Here is a 21,731-nt window from a genome sequence, read left to right on the forward strand (position 1 = left end):
CCATGTTATTACTTTGCAACCGGAAGTGACACAAGAAGGTTGAGCTAAGTACAACCAAAAGCTGAATAAGACATTTGAAGGCGACCATATTGTTACAATTAACTTCCATGAAGTGAAAACACACTTTGAAAGAGTTTAGGTTTTAAGACGAAAACACGAAATCCCAGACTGGACAACACCGTGGTAGCAACCCGTCAATCATAAGCTAGCCCCGCCCCTAAAGCATCCCCTGCTTTATGGTCCGTTTGACTCTAAATGGACCATCATTTACTAAATGAACATCATGCTGTATTGAAGAAGACTTGAAACTAGAGATTGAGACCATAAACTCATGTTTACAATGTTTACTGAGGTAATAAATCAAGAGAGAAGTAGAGTCATTTTCTCATAGACTTCTATACAACCAGAGGAGTCGCCCCCTGGTGGACACTAGTGAGAGTGCAGCTTTAAGACTTCAGTGTTGGCTTCACTTTACAGACACAAAGGTTGCCGCCTGTTATTATGAAAACACTCATTTTGACCAACAATCACCAAAGGTGTCACCAAATCCATCAAAACAATTTGTGGAGTAAAAACTTGAAATGGGAATAGAAGCTCCATAAAAAAAACTTTAAAAAACATTAAAAGACGACTACAGCTTCCATATTCTAGAAGCAAAATATGAATTTACAAAATGATAAAACTTTGTACACAACATCAGCTGCTCTTCAGGAAGTTTCCCACCTCAACAGTTCAATATGGCTTCTGTGTGGAAGGTCAACTGACTTCCTCTCATCATCATGTGTTTCTCTCTCTCCAGCAGCTCTGTCCGTCGCTCACCCATCCATCCTCTCTCTCCCCCTCTCCCGCTCTCCCTCTCTCTCTCGTAACTAAAGTAATCTCTCACTTTTTGTCATGTCTGTGGTCTTCATTAACGGCCCTCTCCTCCGACACCCTCCCTCTCCCCGGCGGTTTTGGTGCATGCTGCGTGCCCCGTAGCCCAGGAGGAGGTAGTAGAAGTAGAAGTAGCCCCTGAGGCGGAGGCCCAGGTGGAGGCAGAGCCAGAGGTAGAGCCTGAAGCAGAGCCAGAGCCAGAGGAGGAGTTTCATGAGGAGGAAGGTACGTGGCATCAGCAGACCGCTCCCCGTTCTCCTGCAGGACACTTCTGCTTCCCTAAAGACCATCAGCTCTTTACAAAGGCTCATGTTTTCCCTCCTGTGTTTTATTATTATATTTTAGAAAAGATCTGAATCTTTTTAATCAAATTACCATTTCCATCGTCCAAAATGAACTTTCACACTCAAGATTAGATTCAAATGTAAAGCCCTCTTTTTATTAGACCTTTGGTCAGGACTGGAGGAAACTAGATTTTACAGTTACAAGCTTAAATCGATTTTTAAATAGTCATGGCGTCACTTTGTGAAACAAATGATTAAAAGAAGATATTTAGAAACTGGTTTTGTAGCGCGATCTCAAGGCATTTCATCACAACTTCACAAACTTTATTTAAGTCCTTGTGAAAAGCTTGATTTTTTCTGTTTATTTTTTTTTTTCAGAATTCTGTGTTTTACAATTCAAGCAAATTTTGTCAACAGAAAGTTTCTAATCAGGTGGTGGAAAGTAACAGTGTAACAATTAATCAAAAAATATTCAAAATGTAATGAACATCAATTAATTTGATGTGAAACAACATTGCACTTTTTTAAAGCTAAGAAAGTGATTCAGTACAGTTCCAAAACCAAACATCTCATCCTTATAAAGTGCTCTAAATTCAGCTGTTAGTGTGGAACTCCTCAGTTTTTGGGATGTCACAGTTTAGAGGTGAGAAGCAGCGTGTCCCGTAAATGAAATCTAAACATAGTAGTTTATTTTCTGTGCTGTGAAAATCCAAAAGCTTCCCGGGTCGGCGCGGCATGACAAGACCAGTGTGTGTTGCACTTTAGAACGAAGAAGCCTAAAGCGCCTTTTGGTGTCTTCTGGCTCCTTCGAGAGCAGCAAACGTTTGGGCTTTGCTTCGTAAAATGTCCAGTTATCACATCACCATCAGTGTTAGCTGACACAACAAACAAAAACATTCTGTCCTGTTTCCAGCCTTACGGCTCAGTGCCAGATGTGTGTCTTTGAACATGTGTATCTAAATGTTGAAAGGGAGAAGAAGAAAATCAGCTGCTTTTACATGAACGGCCCCTCTAATCCGTCACCTTCTATCCATGTTTAGGTCTCATTTTGGCAAACTCAGACAGGATTATGGGTAATATCAGTCATGTAAAAGCCTCTTCTTCTTCTTCTTCTTCTTCATCTTTCTTTCCATGAGTAGATGAAGAGTGGGACTGGCAAACTGCTCTAAGGCTTTGACATTTAACCCCACTATTCACGTCTTCCATGGAAATGCTTTTGTTTTGTTTGTTTAAGTTCCTTTGTGACCTCAGATGGAGTCACGGCAGAAGTCCCGGGCTTCACTGTACGCTTGCTGAACTAACGCTTCGATTTCACTGCTTCAGCAGCATGCGTGAAGAAAAATGTAGTTTTGCTCCGAACAATTAATCTAAATCAAGCAATTGCTGATCTCTCTAGTACGGAAGATATACGACGCCTAAACGAAAACCAAACCAACCAAGGAACAAAAGTTAAACCACATTTTATATGTATTACCTTTTAATGCATGAGAAGCTTGTCTTAATGCTCGTCATGGGTGCCACCGGGTCATATTCTGGTGAAATCAGATAAAACTCCAGCAGAGACGGTCCACCGTGAACAGACCCAGATCCTCCAGCAGAGACCGGTCCACCGTGAACAGACCCAGATCCTCCAGCAGAGACCGGTCCACCGTGAACAGACCCAGATCCGGCTTCACCCACAGCCTTGGACTTGCAGCCTTGGACCCGCAGTCAGAGCTCCGGAGGGAGGAGGAGAGCTCAGCTCCCGGCAGCAGCAGCGTCTCCTCCTCCTCCTCCTCCTCCAGGACCAGAGCTTCTCCTCTCTGGGAGTCAACACCGACACCACGCTGCTGGAGACCCAGGACGTATTGCTGGACCCGCTGGAGGGAAGGGAGGCACGGGAGAACCAGAACCAGGACTGAGAGGAGCAGACTGTCGGACCCTGCTGCAGTACAATGAGAGGTTTTCTGAAGGGACTCTGGTGCTCAGAGACACTACCACTTTAGTCCACAGGGACGACAAAATCAACACAACATTAAAGTATCTTGTAGTAACTTTAACCACGTGTTTCAAACTGTCGTCTTAATCCGGGAGAAAATAACGTCGTTGAGAGTGCAGTGGAGTTCTATGGGAACTACCTTTTGTGGGAGACATGTTGCCTAAACCACTGCTGTGTTTGGTGAAAAATCCTCTTAATGCTCATTCTCACACAATCTGTCCACACGGTGTAGAAAAATCAGTTATTTAGGAAACAAACGTCGTTATTATGCAGTCAGAACACAAAATAAAACCTCAGGGACGTTAGGAGCGTGCGAGCTGCCCGCTGTGTTAATGCAGAATGAATGCATGACATGCACATGGGACTTCTGCAATGGCTGCCACTGCCTGTTTATTATCATTATTGGAACATGAATTTGAACAAATGTGCTTGTAAGCTGTGCACTCGTAAAGAGGACATGGAGCAGGCTGACCAGCTCCCTCTCCTAATGATTTCTGTTCTGCTCTTGCTTTGGACGCTTGCTGCATGCAGACGGCTATGGAGAGGAAGGTATGTTGATGATGTCGTTCACACCTTTTACCACACATGAATAGTGTTGAGTTTTGTCTCACTGATCTTGCTCTCGAGAGAGACGTGGAGGAACAGTTGCGGGGATTCAGAAATGCTGAGTCATGTTTAACGGTTGCCCCACTGCTCATCTGTGCTTCTTCTCTTCTTTGCATGATTGCGTTCTGCCAGCGGACGAAGATCAAGATGGTAGTTTGTATTTCCTGCTGAGTCGCTGTTGCTTTGCCTGCGTTTTTCTTCCCCTGTTGTCTGTTGTTTTGTTTTGTTGTTTTCAGTGTGAGGGTCCCATAAAAAAAAATATATATATATATATATATATGTATATATAGCTAATCACAAACTTTGTTCTTATTAAAATCTGTTTTTATTCAGTTTTTTTATTTAGCATCAATTAACAGTAATTTTCTTGTCAAACTCCTTGTTGTGAAAAGTGTGCGATGAAGAAACTCCTAAATAGTTTATGTGGTGATTTATTACACACAGTGTTGATCAGATGTGTCAGATTACATTGGTTTGATTCACACACTAATGCACAACAAACACACGATAGATAGAGAAACCAGGTAACACCGTGTACTCACAGCACTAGAAACACAAACACAACTGAGACGTTGGTCGACTGGAGGTGTGAAACAACATGGATCGTCCCCCTCATTAACCTTTGTCTTTCTTCATATTCGTGGTTCTAACATGTTCTATCTCTTCTCTTTCTGTTCCTGTTTCAACGCTGGGAAAACAAAAACAAGAGGAGAAGCCGAAGTTCAAGTGAGTACATTTACTTTCTTCCCTCGTGTTTTCACATTGCTGCCACCTTCAAAGCTCCTTTGTGTATCGTTTCAGGGGATCAATTAGAAATATAATATAATATTCAAAGCTATATGAGCCCTTCATATCTACTTAGGGAGCAGGTCCTCTTTACGGACTCCGCCATGTTGCACCGCCATGTTACATTAGCCCAGAACAGACAAACCAGACACTGGCTCCAGCAACACTAACTGCAGCTTGGAGCAGCGATGCTCCTGAGCTTCAAACTACGGCGCTCTACGTTCTCCTCTAGGCTCCATTTTGGGTCAATATATATATATATTTCTAAATATAAAATTGGGAAAAGAGCACAGTTGAAGTCAACTTTACTGACTTCCGAGCAGGCTGCAACCCCTGGTTCTGAGAAGTGTCTTAGACCTGCATTCTCTCTAATGTCCACCAGGGGGCGACTCATCTGGTTGTATAGAAGTCTATGAGAAAATGACTCTACTTCTCTCTTGATTTATTACCTCAGTAAACATTGTAAACATGAGTTTATGGTCTCAATCTCTAGTTTCAAGTCTTTTTCAACACAGCATGGTGTTCATTTAGTAAATGATGGTCCATTTAGAGTCAAACAGACCATAAAGCAGGGGATGCTTTAGGGCGGGGCTACACAGTGATTGACAGAAACAACAACATGGCGACGGCTGTAATCCAACATGGCGATGGCCAAATTGCCGAACCAGAGTCTTAAAAACATCAGTCCACAAACCAATCGGTGACGTCACCATGACTAGGTCCACTTCTTATATACAGTCTGTGGTTTTTATCTTACCTGAAGGCCAACATAGTTATCTGAACCTGTGGTAACGTGAGCCGCGATGTGGTGCCTCCATTGCTTTGGTAAGGATGGCCTTACCAAACAAAGGAGTGAACCGATGGGTTTTTAGTTGTTTGCAATGTGCAACCTCACCACTAGATGTCACCATATTCTACACAAAGTCCCTTTAGGTTATAAATTGAATGTTATTTTCCTTCAACAGACCATCTGCTCCAAAGATCCCCGACGGAGAGAAAGTGGACTTTGATGTAAGTTGTCTTGTTTTTATTGTCAGTTCTCCCTCCTCAGCCCTCCGGCCATTACATACAAATATAACTAAGTACATTCACTCAAGTACTGCACTTAAGTGCACATTTCGAGGTACTTGTAATGTTTACTTTCATCCATCCATCCATCCATTTTCCTCCGCTTATCCGGGGTCGGGTCGCGGTGGCAGCAGGCCAAGCAGTTTACTTTCATGCCACTTTCTTTTTCTTCTCTACATCTCAGAGGGAACAATTGCACTTTCCACTCCACTATTTATCTTTATCTGATAGCTTTAGTTACTTCACAAATTAAACATGTGAAGAGTATACAAAATAAATAATTAATCGGCAACTATTCTGATCATTGTTTGGATTGTTAGTTGGACAAAACAATAGTGAGTTTTGTTCTTTTCTGAAGCCAAGTTTATCGGTGTGGATTTGAAGTTTGTCAGTGACAGCCGTCTTCTGTCCAACTCTTGCAGGACATGCAGAAGAAACGTCAGAACAAAGACCTGGCTGAGCTGCAGTCGCTGATCGACGCTCACTTCGAGTGCAGGAAGAAAGAGGAGGAGGAGCTCCTCGGTCTCAAAGACAGAATTGTGAGATTTTACCCAAACAAAAAATATACATTAAACATGCACTTGATAACATGCATATATGTGTATATATATATATTTACACTTTAGCTGTCCCAGATATGTGGAAATAACTACCAAAAAATAAAGGTTTGTATCTTAATTCGTGCACATGGCAGAAAGCGTTGCAGCATTTAGATTTTTGCATTTTCAGGAAAAGCGTCGCAACGAGCGAGCCGAGCAGCAGAGGATCCGTGCTGAGAAGGATAAAGAGCGGCAGGCCAGGCGGGAGGTACGAGAACCTCAATCTTTTGATTCTTTCAACAGCAGTGAACTGTTGAAATAGATTCACACTCACAAATACCCAACTGTCGTCATTTATTTTATATGTTTTGGATCTACACCTTATTGTCATTTTAGACTTTTTATATTTACATTCTTCACACCTTGTATTGCAACTGCTGCACAGCAATTTTGCTCAGGATTTTATCATATCCTTATCGTATGCGTATGCTTATCCTTAATGTATCCTTATCGTATGCGTATGCTTATCCTTATTGTATCCTTATCGTATGCGTATGCTTATCCTTATTGTATCCTTATCGTATGCTTATCTTATCCTTATCGTATCCTCATTCTATCCTTATTGTATCACACATCAGCGTATAACTTAAGAGCAGGCTGAAAAGCAGCATCACTCTGACCTCTTCTGGTGGAGAGTTTAAAGTATGTTGCACATCTCTCCACACCTAGCAGTGATGTCAGAGTGTACTGAGTACATTTATACATCACTGCAACAAGGTGATAAGTTTAATCACTAGAGGTCAGCAAAGACAAACATTTTCAGATGCTGTTAAGTTACTCTCAGGGAACAAATATATAACTGGTTAGATCATGATGTTTTTGAAAATGAATTTCATAGGCTGAGCGGCAGAGGAAGGAGGAAGCCGAATCCCACTGGAAGCATGAGGCTGAAGTCAAGAAGAAGTTAACGCTGAGCAGCATGGGATCAGGCTACAGCAGCCACCTGCAGAAGGTAGCTTTATTTTGAATTCTTTCTTTTCTTTTTGGTCGTCGCTTCAACTTCATTCAAACCAGTTACCAACATGTATTTTCTTTGTTTGTGAAGACGTGACGTTTTTAACCGGTAACATTTTTTTTTATAGATTGAACAGAAGAGAGGCAAGAAGCAGACGGAAAGAGAGAAGAAGAAGAAGATCATGTCAGAGAGATGCAAACCCCTGGACGTCGGCGGTTTAGGCGAGGACAATCTGAGGTAACCCACAGGGAGGAAGGATAATGCAGAAATGTCCCCACGGAGAGCATTCGTCCCTGTGGTTAGAATGTACGAGGAGCAGTTAGAGAACACTTAACAACGCAACACCTACACATGAACACACCTGGAAACCTTTTCTTTGTCCTCTGCCCGCACAAATATAAAAAAACTGATGAGAGCAAAGTACAAATCTATTAATTTTCACCAAATATAATATCACCCTTTTAACTCCAGGACTTGCCTTTAGTATCAAAGTAATCCATTGCAATGTTTCCTAATGCAACAGTTGATATGATATATTAATATATATTTTTTCCTACGTATGTCCAGCAGAGATCAGGGTTCCTCTGCAAGTCTCTGCAGTGTTCAGGAAGAGGTTGTGGTCTGGGTTAAGATAACTACGGAAGTGACGTTACTTAAGTACTGAAGTTACGTGTCAAATAAGTCAACGTTGACTTAAGTAAACTCTTGTCCGGGGGGCCGGTTAAGAGTAGTGAGTGAGGAGTCAGCAGGCAGTCAATGGCAGTATGAAACAGGTAAAAAAAAACAAGGTGTTTTGAGAAAGCGTGAGTCGCCGCAACCACAAGAGGTTCTTAAGCATGCAGCTTTAACCGGGAACCCAAATTATTATGCAGTTTGCTGCAGCAGAATAAGAGATCAGCTGTGGACAGACACAGAGATTCACACATGCAACCGATCGCATGATCCTCTTGGCAGAATTAGCAATAAAAATAAATAATAATATAATGATAATAGTACAAATAATAATCCTTTAATATGAACTTTTCCCATGTTGCACTTCATATCTACTTCTGATATTGGTAATGCTCAGAATGTCCTATCAACATTTTTTATATCTCTGAGACACTGACACGATTATTTATCTAATAAAATACAGATGTTTACCCTGTTGATGTATAACAAACTGAAGCAATTTTACATTGTAAATAAATGTCCTAATATATGTTTTCTGGGAGAAAAGAGAGAGAAAACTAATCAAAAGAGACAAGGTTTCAAAGAGAATAGAGCAATATGTTTAATCTCTTAACAATGTGCTGGTCACTTTCTCCTGTATTTGAGGTATTATGCATTGGGCTACATACAGACTATGGACATTTTAGTGCTGTCACCCAGGAGAATATGTCACATGCAAAAACAACAGCGACTGGCTCAAGAGATAAACACAGCAAAGTTTTTACATGATTTTTTTTCGGACTAATTTGCAGGAGGCAGCATGTAAATGTTTTAAGCTTTCGCAGAAGTGTTCATTGAATGTTTGGTTCCTGGCTCGTGTTTTTCAGGGAAAAGGCGAAGGAGCTGTGGGAGTGGCTGCACAACCTGGAGGCGATTAAATACGACCACTGCGAGAAGCTCAAGAGGCAGAGATATGAGGTCAGTGAGGAAACCTCACCTTCTCCCAGAATGCATTGAGGGAAAAAGTCTGAAGAGGTCAAAACTCCAGCAACACTTGTAGCATAAAGAACTTTATCATAAGACCAACGTATTTCAATACAGACGATAAAACAAAGACTAAAATGTAAAAAATTGTAAAACCTTGTTATCTTTTAAAAAAAATGCCTTTTTCTGTTGAGAGAGTAACTTTCATCCACAGATTGCTTGATATACGAGTTTGATCTAGTTTCAGGTCACGTAAACGTTAGCAGCAAGGTTTTATAGTTTTACATTTTTTAATTAGTTGTTTTTTTCATTTTAGTTTTGACTTTTCAGATTCATTATAACATAGAAGTGGTGTACATCATCTGAAAGATTGAAACCTGAAGATTAAGATGCAGTTCAGCAGTTTGTGTTGAAATCAGAAATACAAATTCATTAATTGATTAAAATAAATTGTGAATATACGTGTATACGTTGACCATTATCTTACTCAATTATGTCTAATAAGTTGTTGTAGTAATTTTTGGGATGGAATATTACAGAGATTTGGTGCGAAATGTAACATTTCATTTTTATTATTAAAAAAAGACTCTAAGAAAAGTCCAAGCTGTGATTTGGTGTCAAAGACTTTTGACATTTGAAAGTTTTTGTGTGAATCCCATTGACACTCAGCAGGAGTTTGACATGCTGTACGTTGTGTTCATGAGCGGATATTTTAATGTGTAAAAAGCGGCTTCAATCAGAGGATCACAGAGTCCTGAAGGTGTGCAGGTGACATCCTGGCTGTTTGTCTTCCAGGTGATCTCTCTCAGAAACCGCATCGATGAGCTGCAGAAACAGTAAGTCGCTCCACATGAACACCAAGAAAGCATTCACAGTCCATCGCAGTCCATCGCAGTCCATCACAGTTCATCAGTCCATCGCAGTCCATCACACACCAGGCATTTAGATATTTTACTTTACTTAAAGTCGCAGTACTGCAGAGTAAAAAAAATACTAGTAAAAGTCCTGCGTACAAACTCTTACTCAAGTAAAAGTTCAAAAGTATTAAGATTAACAAAAGTAAAAGTACTCTCTATGTAGAATGACCCATTTCAGAATAATATATATTCAATTTTTGAATTGATGCATTAATGTTTAATATTGTTGGTAGTAAATGTGGAGCTGATTTAAACTACTTTATATTCTAATAAAGTCAACTAATACTGCTGGGTAGTTTAATATTTAATAATATGTAATGTATTAGTTGGTTTAAACCTAGTATTAATAATAAATATACAATTGAACTACTAACTAAAGCCTTCAAATAAATGTAGTTTATATATAAATATAGATAAATATAGTACCTCAAAAATGTACTTCAGTATTTCACCACAAATTACAATAATTGATTTACTTGCTTTTTGTTTTGTTTTTATCTGAAATGTTCTAACTGAATTTCAACATCAGTTTGTTTTAATGTAACCCTTATTATAGCTGACTTTATACAGATAATATATTATATATATTTATATATAATTAATAATATAGGTCTATGGTTGTAACTAGTGAGCTTATGTCTGGACACTAGAGGGCAATGGAGCTTCAAGAAGCTGCTCCAGTAGTTGGTTTATTATTATATCTTGTGCTTTGTTATATATTTAATATATTTTTAAATGATCTATCCATCTATAATATTAAACTCAAAGCCACCATAAAGCATCTCCGTACACATCTGATGCTGTTTTTTGCACTTTGCGCTTTGCAGCAGCAAGAAGGGAGCCGCCGCGCGCCGCAGGAAGTGAGCGGCTGCTGAGCTTCGGTCAGCCCGGAAAAGAGGCGCCTCCCCTCGGCTACAGCAGCGGCTCAGACCCGGTCGACACCCGGAGCTCCGGAGCAACTGGACGTCTTAGTGTCTGCTTGATGAATTCAGCTCTAATAAATACATTTTAAAAATGTCATCACTGTGTTTGTGTAATAAAATACAAAAAATAGATTCAGACAATAAAATGTCAGAATTATTGATCATCCAGCCTGCATGTCGAAGTTTGTATCAATCAATCTGTTTAATTATTAGCTTCTAATAAACAGTAGGTTCATGCAGTTAAACTGCCTTTTCTTTTGACTGTTTCACAAACTTGTATCTGAAGGGAACACTATTGTTGTATGTGTTTTTATATATTATACATAATGATATGCAACTGTAAACATACACACATTTTAAAGTATTTTTAAAAATCACAAATTTTACTTTACTTTTTTTAAATCAAAAGTATTGTGCAGAGCTCCTGGGAGGTGACACTCTGCTGACCCTCCAGAAAAGATTCGTATTGAGCTTCTCTGGGGGAAAGTAAACTCCCTTTTCGGGCAAGTGGGATGCCTCATGCAGTTGGCCCATCCGAAAAATAAATGTGATCTTTATTAGTGTCCTATATTTAGTAAAACATATGACAAATCCGTTGTAATCTACTAGAAGAGAGTTTACGTTAGTTAGCTGTTAGCTAGTTGCTAGCTAAGTTAGCAGCTAGCTAAATTAGCTAGCTGTTAGCTAAGCTAGCTAGCTTAACGAGGAATGAACCTGGAGCTGACCAAGGAGGATTTCACGCACAGAATGACGTCAGACATGTGAGTACAACAACCCTTCTGTGTTTGTTGTAGTGTGTGTACGTGTGTGGGTGTGGGTGTGTACACCTTGTGCACAAACAATGCATCTTAATGTGTGTTTATATCGTTAAAACATCTCTTTGTTGTTGGTTTGGTGATGTTCTTCCTTTGTTGCTGGCTCTGTGTTTATTACTGGTCATTTTCACATAATCGTGTGAGTTTTGTCTTCATTCTGCTTCATTCTTGTGTTGCTACACAGAGGAAGTGTATAGTTAGGGTTGGTTAGTTATTCACAGTAAATCTCTGTCAGTGGAAGATAAGTTATTGTTGGTTTGGACACGAGGCTTCTGGAGTGTTTCTCCATTTATTTTGAAACACAAGATTGTGTGTGTACATTTTAAAATTACATTTTCCCAGTGAGGGATTAATAAAGTACTTGTTCTTCGTCAGCTGACCTAATTATTACTTTTATCTAAGTACATTTTTACACAAGGAACTTTACTGTAGCTCCAGTATTATTCATGTATGAATTGTTGAAAGTCCACAAGCTGTCAGTTACATCTCACGGCCTTCATCATGGGGAAAAATAATGACATCTTTGTGACACAAAAAGTTATTAAGAAAGCTCCCATGCTGTTAATTAAAATTTAAAATAAAAAGATTTTCAGCTTAAATGTCACCGTAACAGCTTCAAAGTCACTTAGTTGTATAACTCGGCCATATAAGGGTCTTCTATGATGAGTGAAGTATTCACACTTATCAATATATTCATATCATTTCTGTCTGCACCACCAAATTAGAATATTCTAAGTTTTGTAAAAATAATTTCCTGAAAATTTGGCATCAGAATCAACCGTACGATTTAGGTTGTGATGCTGTAACGCTACTTTAATCAATATTCAGTATTAACGATGGATGAAATGTGTACCTGAAGGAGTTCGATCATCCTCACAAACTTTGGTTTTTAGTTGCATAACATGTTTGGAACAAAAGAGGAAAAGATTCAAAGAAAAATGAGAAAAAAGAACAAAAGTGAAGCGTTTCAGTTTATAATCGAGGCTCCATTAATACAATATTAGAGAAAAACATTTAAAGATTCTACTGAATATAAATATTTCTTTATTAAAATGCCATTCACTCATAAATAATACATAGAAACATATGACACAACAATCGCAGCATCCCTTGTATCTGTGTGTGTGTGTGTGTGTGTGTGTGTGTGTGTGTGTGTGTGTGTGTGTGTGTGTGTGTGTGTGTGTGTGTGTAGTATGAACAAACCGCTCTTATTTACAGATTTATAAAATGGTCCTCAGTTCTCATCTCTGCAGCAGAAATGAGTCTTTTTTTCCCGATGAGAGTAATAAAACATAACAGCAGCGTTCAGTTTGTTCAGGAGGATAAAAACTGAAGAAAATCAAACTTCAGGAAAATAAAGTTAGTTTTGTGTTTGTGTGGAATACGAGTCCTCGGCTCCGTCGGGTTCACAGCGGCTCGTAGATGCTGTTGGGTTCAGCGGAGGAGCTGGAGCCTGCAGGGCTGCTCTGAGGTGATCCGGGGCCCCGGGGGACCACGCTGTCCCCTGGAGGGGCCACCGCCGGATCTGTGCTGATCCGCTCCACGATGCTGGACAAACAATCCAAACTGGAGACGAGCGACGGTTTACTGCTGCTGGAATCTGTCGAGAGAGAAACGGGCAACATTTAGTTTTTATTTCTTATTGTTATTATTATGACAGATGTGTCACATGAGGAGAAGTTGCTCGTATTAAAGAACAGCCAGGTAACGGTCATATTGACAGAGGCAGAGATCATATTAATAAGAGTAAATGGTCATATTTAAAGCTAGAGTTGGTACTCTTCAAAAAACATATATTTTTTATATTTGTAGATATTCTCTTTTCCAGACAGCAATCTATAAATCTAATGCTCTGACAAAAACAAAAATATAATCTGTAGCTGTAATAAACCTGTCCATCCAATTAGTTATAAAATGAAAGCTTCATGTCTTAAAGCTGCATTCTCTCTAATGTCCACCAGAGGGCGACTCCTCTGGTTGTATATCACTGTGTAGCCCCGCCCGAAAGCATACCCTGCTTTATGGTCTGTTTGACTCTAAATGGACCATAATTTACTAAATGAACATCATGCTGTATTGAAGAAGACTTGAGACTAGAGATTGAGACCATAAACTCATGTTTACAATGTTTACTGAGGTAATAAATCAAGTCATTTTCTCATAGACTTCTATACAACCAGAGGAGTCACATCAAAGAAGAATCCGGTTAATTTACAAACACACTGTCAGAGATGAGGTGTGTGAAACAGAAAGTGGTCACATTACAAACCCCGTAAAGTAGAAACGCGTCATATTAAAGGTGAAACTGACCATCTGTGTGTCTGCAGTACGAACCGTCGCTGTTCTCACTCCTGGTCGAACACGGAGAGATGAAATCCATCTGCAAACAGATCGACACCGTCGACTTCAGTCAGGAAAATTATGATGTATGATCAATTAATGAATAAGATGGAATGTAACTCTTCACCACGATTTATGTGTAAAACAGATCTATTCGGCAACTTAATGAAGTTATTTTAAACAGTAACTATTCTGCACGGGTTGCTGAGATTTTAACTTTAATAACAAGATAAGTCAAATGTAAAATAATCAGTTGTATCACATCTGTGTGAGTTTTCCTGCACATCAATTCTTCTCTTCATTCTATATTTAGCATGTAATTAGCATTTTTACATAAAAAAGGACATCAGATGTTGATCTGCTCCACTCTTCTGCTAATTCCTTAAATCCAAACTTTGCTGTCCAACAAAACAAGAATTTATTTTAGAAAATCTCATCGTGCGTTTATTTCCTACATTCAATACTTGAAACTGACTTCAAAGAGCATATTTCCTGGTTTCGTGGAAAATATCTGAAATATTTTGGCCTGTAAAGGTATTTTAAATGTGACTCTGTACACTGAACACGTATCAAAGCGCTGCGGTCAAAAGAAAGAAGCCAAACACATTCCGAACATTGCCGGAGGCAGCAGGTGAGCCGCTCAGCTGTCGGTGGGACTCACCGGGCCGTCGGAGCAGTTGGAGCAGTTGGATCGGGGGCTGCAGGGGTCCGAGTCCCCGCTGTAGTGCTCCAGCTGCGGGTAGAAGCCGTCGTCCCGGCCGCCCCTCAGCAGCGTCTGCAGGGACTCGATGTAGCTGATGGCGTTGCGTAGGATCTCCACTTTGGGCAGCCGCTGGTTGGGATTGGCCGCCGTGCAGCGCTTCAGGGTCTCGAAGGCGTCGTTGACCTTCCCGAGCCGCCGCCTCTCCCGCGTCGTGGCCGCTTTCCTCCGGTCCTCGTGGGACGTCTTCCTCTTGCAGGCCTTGCACGCCCAAAGCAGGCATCGCCCCGTCTGGTGGAGGCCCCCCGGGGCCCTCACATGCTCGTCCTCCTCCTCCTCCTCCTCCTCGTCCTCGTCCTCCTCTGCGACCGGGACGTGGTGGTGGTGATGAAGATTGTCCTCTGGTTTCAGCAGGCCGGCGTGCAGCAGCCGCGAGTCCAGGTCGTCAAAAAAGTTCATGTTGGTGGTGCTGAAGCAGGGGTCATCGTAGAAGTCATCGGCCGAGGAGAGAGGGAAGGAAAGGTCGGACAGATCCATCGGGGCAGAAGAAGAAGAAGAAGAAGAAGTTCCTCAGTAAAGGAAGAAGTCTCCTCTTCAATAAAAGAGAGAAAAAGAAAGGCGTCTCCTGTCAAAGTCAGCTGATTTAAGAAGTAGAATGTGTCTCAGAGGAGGTGAGAGGGTTTAAAGGGACAGTCTGTAACCTCACCTCCCTCAGCTGCTTGCTCTTTATAAAGGAGTCAGTTTGTAGGCGGGGCTCTGGTGTCAGTGACCAATGATCTGAGGGGTGTGTGTGTGTGTGTGTGTGTGTGTGTGTGTGTGTGTGTGTGCAGGCAACAAAAAGGAAGCAATAAAAAAAGTCCATTATTTTAGTCCTAAAGACGATCGTTGTGCATGAAACAACGTTCTGTACGCAAAAGTTAACCTTTCATCACAGTTTCACCTCGATGAAGGAAGTCACACCGTGTGGTCTGAGCTGACTGCTCTGTGACCATGTTTACGTATTTCACTTAGTTTACCTTCTCACTGTTCTCATTGTTCTCATTGTTCTCGTGCAGCGTTCTATAAACAAAATGAGTGAGACGTAATTCATAAATATCTCCAGAAAGGTTTCCTCCTTTACATTAAAATAAGGTGTCAGTGTGTCAGTAACGTTACAGCAGCTTACACGTCATTATATTTCACTTTTATTATTTAAATCTGTGAAGCACTACTTTTGTCCGGTTGATTCAGACTGACGGACATGTGACTGCTGTCTGACGTCTGCTGAGGAGGTCATGATGTCACACACTCGTCACGCCTCTGATCTCAGAGTGTGTGTGTGTGTGTGTGTGTGTGTGTGTGTGTGTGTATCATGGACAACAGTTTTACACAATTTGTCCAAACAGGTGAAATGATCTCAACTCTCAGACTCGTCTCTTTTGTAGATTTTATCTTTAACTGTGCTGAAATCACAATTAAGTTGAGACACTAAAGCGCTAAAGCGCTGGTATATTTATATTTAGAGGTTTTGGTCTATTTTTCTTTCATAACACGACTTCTTTCAGACTAGAGGAAAGAAAACATCCAAAATACACATTCAGGTGTTTATTTTACTATTTTGTCTTTTTACGTCTGTAGATTTCTCCTAAATTCACCAAAAGTTATCATTACATAATGCTTCATTTACATATTTAAACAAAACATTTCAGAAAACCTGTAACACAATAAATACTCCTCTTAATGTGAGTGATGAAGTGGTGAAGTTTCATGGTGATATCTATGAGTTCATGTTTTGACCCTATTCACCTGTAGAGTCTTCTAAATGTCTGTAATTGAACTAAACGTCTCTTTAAAGGACGTTTTCTCTGAATGAGTTTGTTCTCAGACTCTGATCCAGAAATCTCCACTTCAGCAGCTCTTACATACACCAAACTTTACACGTTCATTCCTCTCTATGTTCTGAAGGTTCACTCAGAGGGGTTTGTTCACACAGCATTCACAGACTCATTTATACTACATTTAATAATAAAACATGTCTGTTGACAGTATTTTATGATTGATGGAGTGATACAAATATATATCATAAACCTTTTCTGTAAAAACCTTTGACTCTAATATGTCAACATGAAAGAAGACTTTTGAACCTAACTTCATACAATGTTCAGATTGATGTTCTTGAAATAAGATCAAAGATACTTTCTCATTTCAGAAAATATGAAATAAAATATAAAATAAATATATTTGAGGTCAACCAACAACCTTTTATTTTTTACGTAACGCACAACTTTAAACCAAAATAACTAATTTTAATCAAACTTTAAAACACTTTATATATCTTATTATTAGATTTAATTTTAACAGCTGTGCTTTGAACTTTTTTCCTGCAGATGAAAATGATTCACTCTTGGGGCATATTTTTAGAAATTGTGTTACTTTGTATTGTTCCTGTCAAATAAAGTAATGAACTAAAAAACTAATAATAATAAATAAGAAAAGCTAAACTAAAAATATGTCACCTGAAGAGGTGCGACGCCAAAACAAATCTAAAGTTCCTTTTTATGGAATATGAGTTTAAGAATTGGTGTGTGGGTTTGATTGATATTCTTTACATTTTATTTATATAAAATGTCCCACAGCAACCTAAAGTGTTGCTGTGGGACAGAACGGCTCACTTCTCAGACTCAGTTAAATTTAGCAGCTCGTGAAATCGAAGACAAGTGCCCTTTAACTCCCCCCCCCCCCCCCCCCCCCCCCGACTCTCACACCTCCTCGTTTCGACAAATTCAGATAAACCAAAGAACATGAACGTGAACAGCAGAAACAGATGCTTGGATATTTAGAATTTTTATTAAAAAGGTTAAATACACAAATGTACAACAGTGTTGACAAAAATATAGTAACAAATAAATAAAATGTAAATAAAAATAGTTCAAACTGTTATTTTGTTGCATGAAATGCTAACAAAAAGTGTCAAATAATTGCATTAAATCTGTAGTGTTCTGAAGGTGAAATATTAATAGACTGTTAAACATTTAGAGGAAAAATAAATGGAAATTATAATAATAGTTTTGCACTATGAGGTGTATTATTTGCTACAACACGTATAAGAAGAAACACAAACTGATCAGTGGGGAAAGTAATAAAGTTACTCAGGCAGGTTTCTGTTCATCTAATTACATCCTGCAGTGATTTAAGATTTTCTCCGGTCGGCTGAAAGGAGACGCCAGTTATTTGACATTTTTTCGTGTTGTCAGCAAATCCAGTGAAAAGGTCAAAACCAACAACGTGATAGTTTGTCTCTTGATGAATTATGACTTCCTGTCTGTGGCTCTCAGCTCCAGGTCCATTGGTTCTTACCAGGCGGAGACCTCCGGTTCTAAAACGTGAAGTCAAAGCTTCACGTGTTAAAGCTGCATTCTCTCTAGTGTCCACCAGGGGGCGACTCCTCTGGTTGTATAGAAGTCTATGAGAAAATGACTCTACTTCTCTCTTGATTTATTACCTCAGTAAACATTGTAAACATGAGTTTATGGTCTCAATCTCTAGTTTCAAGTCTTCTTCAATACAGCATGATGTTCATTTCGTAAATGATGGTCCATTTAGAGTCAAACAGACCATAAAGCAGGGTATGCTTTAGGGCGGGGCTACACAGTGATTGACAGGTCTCTACCACGGAGTTGTCCGTGTTTTCATCTCACGACTTTAACTTTCACTGTGTTTTCACTTCATGGAAGTTAATTGTAACATTTTAGTCACCGAGTCTTATCAGCGTTCAGTTGTACTTAGCTCCGCCCTCTCGTGTCACTTCTGGTTTAAAAAAAACAAGATGGCGACGGCCAAAATGCCGAACACTCGAGGCTTCAAAACGGGTGATGTCACAGTGACTACGTCCACTTCTTAGATACAGTGTGTGCTTCTTACTGAACACAGCTTTCATCTCTTTTAAAAGTCCCAGTCATTTTCGAAGGCAGCTGCTCACTTTAGTTTCAGGAGATGTTTGTTTGCAGATTATAATCCGACTTTTCCTTTAATTCAACTCGATAGAAATGTGTGGTTTCAGTTTGGAGGGAGAGACTGAGCTCTAATCCTGCAGTGGTACACTAAACATCCCAGTCTGCTCTTATAATCCCACATTAAACCCCAGAGGCGGTTGTAAGGCGGCCGGCGCCGGACGCGACTCCCTGCAGCTGGAACTCAGCCCGAAAAGGCATTCGAGAAAGCAGCCAATCAGAGGCCAGCTGAGGGGCGAGCACGGACCAATCCCTGTCGAGCAACGATACAATATTTTTGATTGCTTGTCAGCTGTCAGACCGTCAGAACTTCAGAATTTCAGAACTACTTCCACTTCTCTCCTCTTTAGGCAAAGGAACCCATTAAAACCAAACTGTACTGTTTGTACATATCGACTGTATAAATAAAATACCAATAATCTACGTCAGCGTGCCCTCAATGTCCCCGTGTTTATTACTGTAACATGTTGTGACACCGTCGGACAGTCGATGCTGATTTGTGGAGAAATGTTCTGCTTTCCAGTCTTGTTGTTGACCGGCGGCCTCGCCCCCCCGCCCTGATTCCTCACAGTCCTGTTCATGTGTGTGTGAGTGTGATGCCTGGAAGCGTCACACCTCCGCACTCCTACTTCCCTCTTACGCCATGTCGTGACTCAGATATCAGATGTGTGGGAGGCTCGGTGTTTACGGATAATGTATCTTTGGACCAGCTGAACACTAATGTATCTGTATTTAGTAGTGGTTTTAATGAAGTTTCATGGTGATATCTATGAGTTCATGTTTTGACCCTATTCACCTGTAGAGTCTCTAAACGTCTGTAATTGAACTAAACGTCTCTTTAAAGGACGTTTTCTCTTATGTTTTCTCTTACATACACCAAACTTTACACGTTCATTCCTCTCTATGTTCTGAAGGTTAACTCAGAGGGGTTTGTTCACACAGCACTCACAGACTCATTTATACGACATTTATTAATAAAAACATGTTGACAGTATTTTATGATTGATGGAGTGATACAAATAAATCTTTTCTGTAAAAACCTTTGACTCTAATATGTCAACAACATGAAAGAAGAACTTTGAACCTGACTTCATCAACTGTTCACTTTTCAGTTCAGGAAATTAGCACATTTAAAAGATAATGCCTCATTTGCATATTTACATATAACATTTCAGAATATATAAAATATATATGTGAGGTCGACCAACAAGGTTTTTACGTTACACAAAACTTGAATCCTAAACACTTTTTAAACGTTATCTGATGATGAATTTTACATATTGTGTTATAAATATGCAGACTGCCCATTGCTGCTTGAAACTGGGATATTGCAATTAAATATATATATGAATATGTATTTTTGATTTTGGGTGAACTGTCCCTTTAAGAGAATATAAGAGTATAAATGTAATTTTCTTTTTTTTTGTCAGGTTCGTTGCTGCAGAGCTAAACGAGACGATGATGTAGTCAAGACCACATAAATCAAGACCAAGTCATGACCAAACCGGAGTGTGTCGAGACCAAGACACAAGACCAGGACCAGGACCAGGACCAAGACCAGGACCAGGACCAAGACCAGGACCAGGACCAGGACAGGGTGAGTCCCACACTACATGACACACTCACGATAAAATGTGGAACATTTAAACCACTGAGACACTCCTCAAACTGATCCACATTCCCATAAAAACACCCACAGAATACAACAAAAAAATCACCTCTTTTATTGACACACATATATATATATATATATATAAATATATATATATATATATATATATATATGTGTGTCAATAAAAGAGGTGATTTTTAATATATATATAAATATATATATATATATATATACTGTATATATGGCAATAATATATATATATATCAAATAATCCAAAATCATTGCAGAGGTGGATTTTATGTGTTGGAATTTTGATGAAAAAAGTGATGAAAATGTGACATTTGAATATCACTAAAAGTAAAATAATGCAGATTATTTCCAGAATCAGAACCGGAGCCGTCGTTGCCCAGCTGGTCGTGTTATCACACACCGTTCGTGCTCAATCCTGCTTTTTGAGTTTGTCTGAAGCTCTTAATCCCATTTCTGTCTGCTCGCCGTTTACAGCGAACGTCTCACGTTTCATTCAAGTACCCTCGATGTCCCACCGGGGACTGATGCCAGGTCAGTTTATAGCATCGGGTACCAGGCGAGGTGTGTGTGTGTGTCTGTGTGTTGTATTTATAGTTTGTGTTATTATAAACTCTGGTGGTTCGTTAGATTCAATCGTGGAAACTGGAATTTAACTTCATTGGCGACAGGACGACATCTTCAACCGTGACTTTAACATTGTTGGAAAAAAAATTCTGTGATTTGTTCGTCTTTAATAGCAGAATTTACTTGACTTCTGATCGATTAACCCATTCATTATTTAGTCTATGTTTCTCAATTAGCAGCAACAACAAATAGGAACTGAAACAAAAAATAAAAAAATAAAAAACACATAATTTGATAAAGCATGTTGAAGACATGAAGCTGTGAAATAACATTTAAAACTAATCACTGGACTAACTAACGAACGCAAACAAACAGTAAATCTTCACCAGTCGTCAGCCTCATCATCAAAGCTCCGACGAGGAAACCATGAAACCTCATTCTGATCCGGACAAGTCTGGACCTGGATGAGGTTTTTCCAGATGGACTTCCCACACACACACACACACACACACACACACACACACACACACACACACACACCCTCCTCAGTTTTATGACTCCTGTTAACAGTCACTGACGGTCGTCTGGTTGATGAGTTGTTTCTCTGCTCTTGTTCGCTGTTCTTCTCAACAGAGAAAAGACACTACGAGCTCTCTGAAGGCCTCGTTGTGCGTCTAACGAAGTACTCATCAGAACGTCCAGTAGCCTCAGAAACCCCCGTTTTAGACGGAGAAATCTGGGCGGCAGCACAACTTCTGTCCGTTGACGAACAGAGAATTCACACGTGGTGCCAAAGTGTGCGTAGGTGTAAAAGTAGACAACCAGAGTTTAAACTAAAGCTCTTCTCCACTAAGTTTTGAGTTTCACTTCATGGCACTTATTTCAATTTAATTTGCTTTTTTTTTGTAAACTGAGAGGGAACACGAGAAATTAAAAGTCAAATTATTGCATGAACAGCTTTTTATTAGGCTGATGTGGAAAAGTTGGTGAATCGCTAAAAACTAAATGTGACGAAGTGTCACAATATACGCTTGTTACATCCATTGTGTCTTTTTTC

General features: G+C 39.8%; 2 protein-coding genes across 2 annotated transcripts; one reads left to right on the top strand and one right to left on the bottom strand.

Moving 5' to 3' along the window:
- Positions 1 to 914: 914 nt before the first annotated feature.
- LOC306696756 (troponin T, fast skeletal muscle isoforms-like) lies at positions 915 to 10,869 on the top strand (the record flags this gene model as incomplete). Its single annotated transcript, XM_079160448.1, has 12 exons — positions 915 to 1,098; positions 3,667 to 3,684; positions 3,874 to 3,891; positions 4,449 to 4,467; positions 5,493 to 5,538; positions 6,018 to 6,134; positions 6,325 to 6,402; positions 7,033 to 7,146; positions 7,277 to 7,386; positions 8,688 to 8,778; positions 9,580 to 9,620; positions 10,529 to 10,869. Coding segments are annotated over 12 exons (873 nt in total), but the record flags the coding sequence as incomplete, so codon positions are not given.
- A 1,629-nt stretch (positions 10,870 to 12,498) lies between these two features.
- Positions 12,499 to 15,167, bottom strand: LOC306694599 (myoblast determination protein 1 homolog 2-like). Its single transcript, XM_079157513.1, has 3 exons — positions 14,441 to 15,167; positions 13,750 to 13,819; positions 12,499 to 13,039 (listed from the first exon to the last, which is right to left on the bottom strand). Exons 1-3 carry the CDS (start codon positions 15,014 to 15,016, stop codon positions 12,846 to 12,848), a joined length of 840 nt encoding a protein of 279 aa, XP_079013639.1. The 5' UTR covers positions 15,017 to 15,167; the 3' UTR covers positions 12,499 to 12,845.
- Positions 15,168 to 21,731: the final 6,564 nt, after the last annotated feature.

The sequence above is a fragment of the Pholis gunnellus genome (assembly GCF_910591455.1).
Source record: "Pholis gunnellus genome assembly, chromosome: 1".
Taxonomy (NCBI): domain Eukaryota; kingdom Metazoa; phylum Chordata; class Actinopteri; order Perciformes; family Pholidae; genus Pholis; species Pholis gunnellus.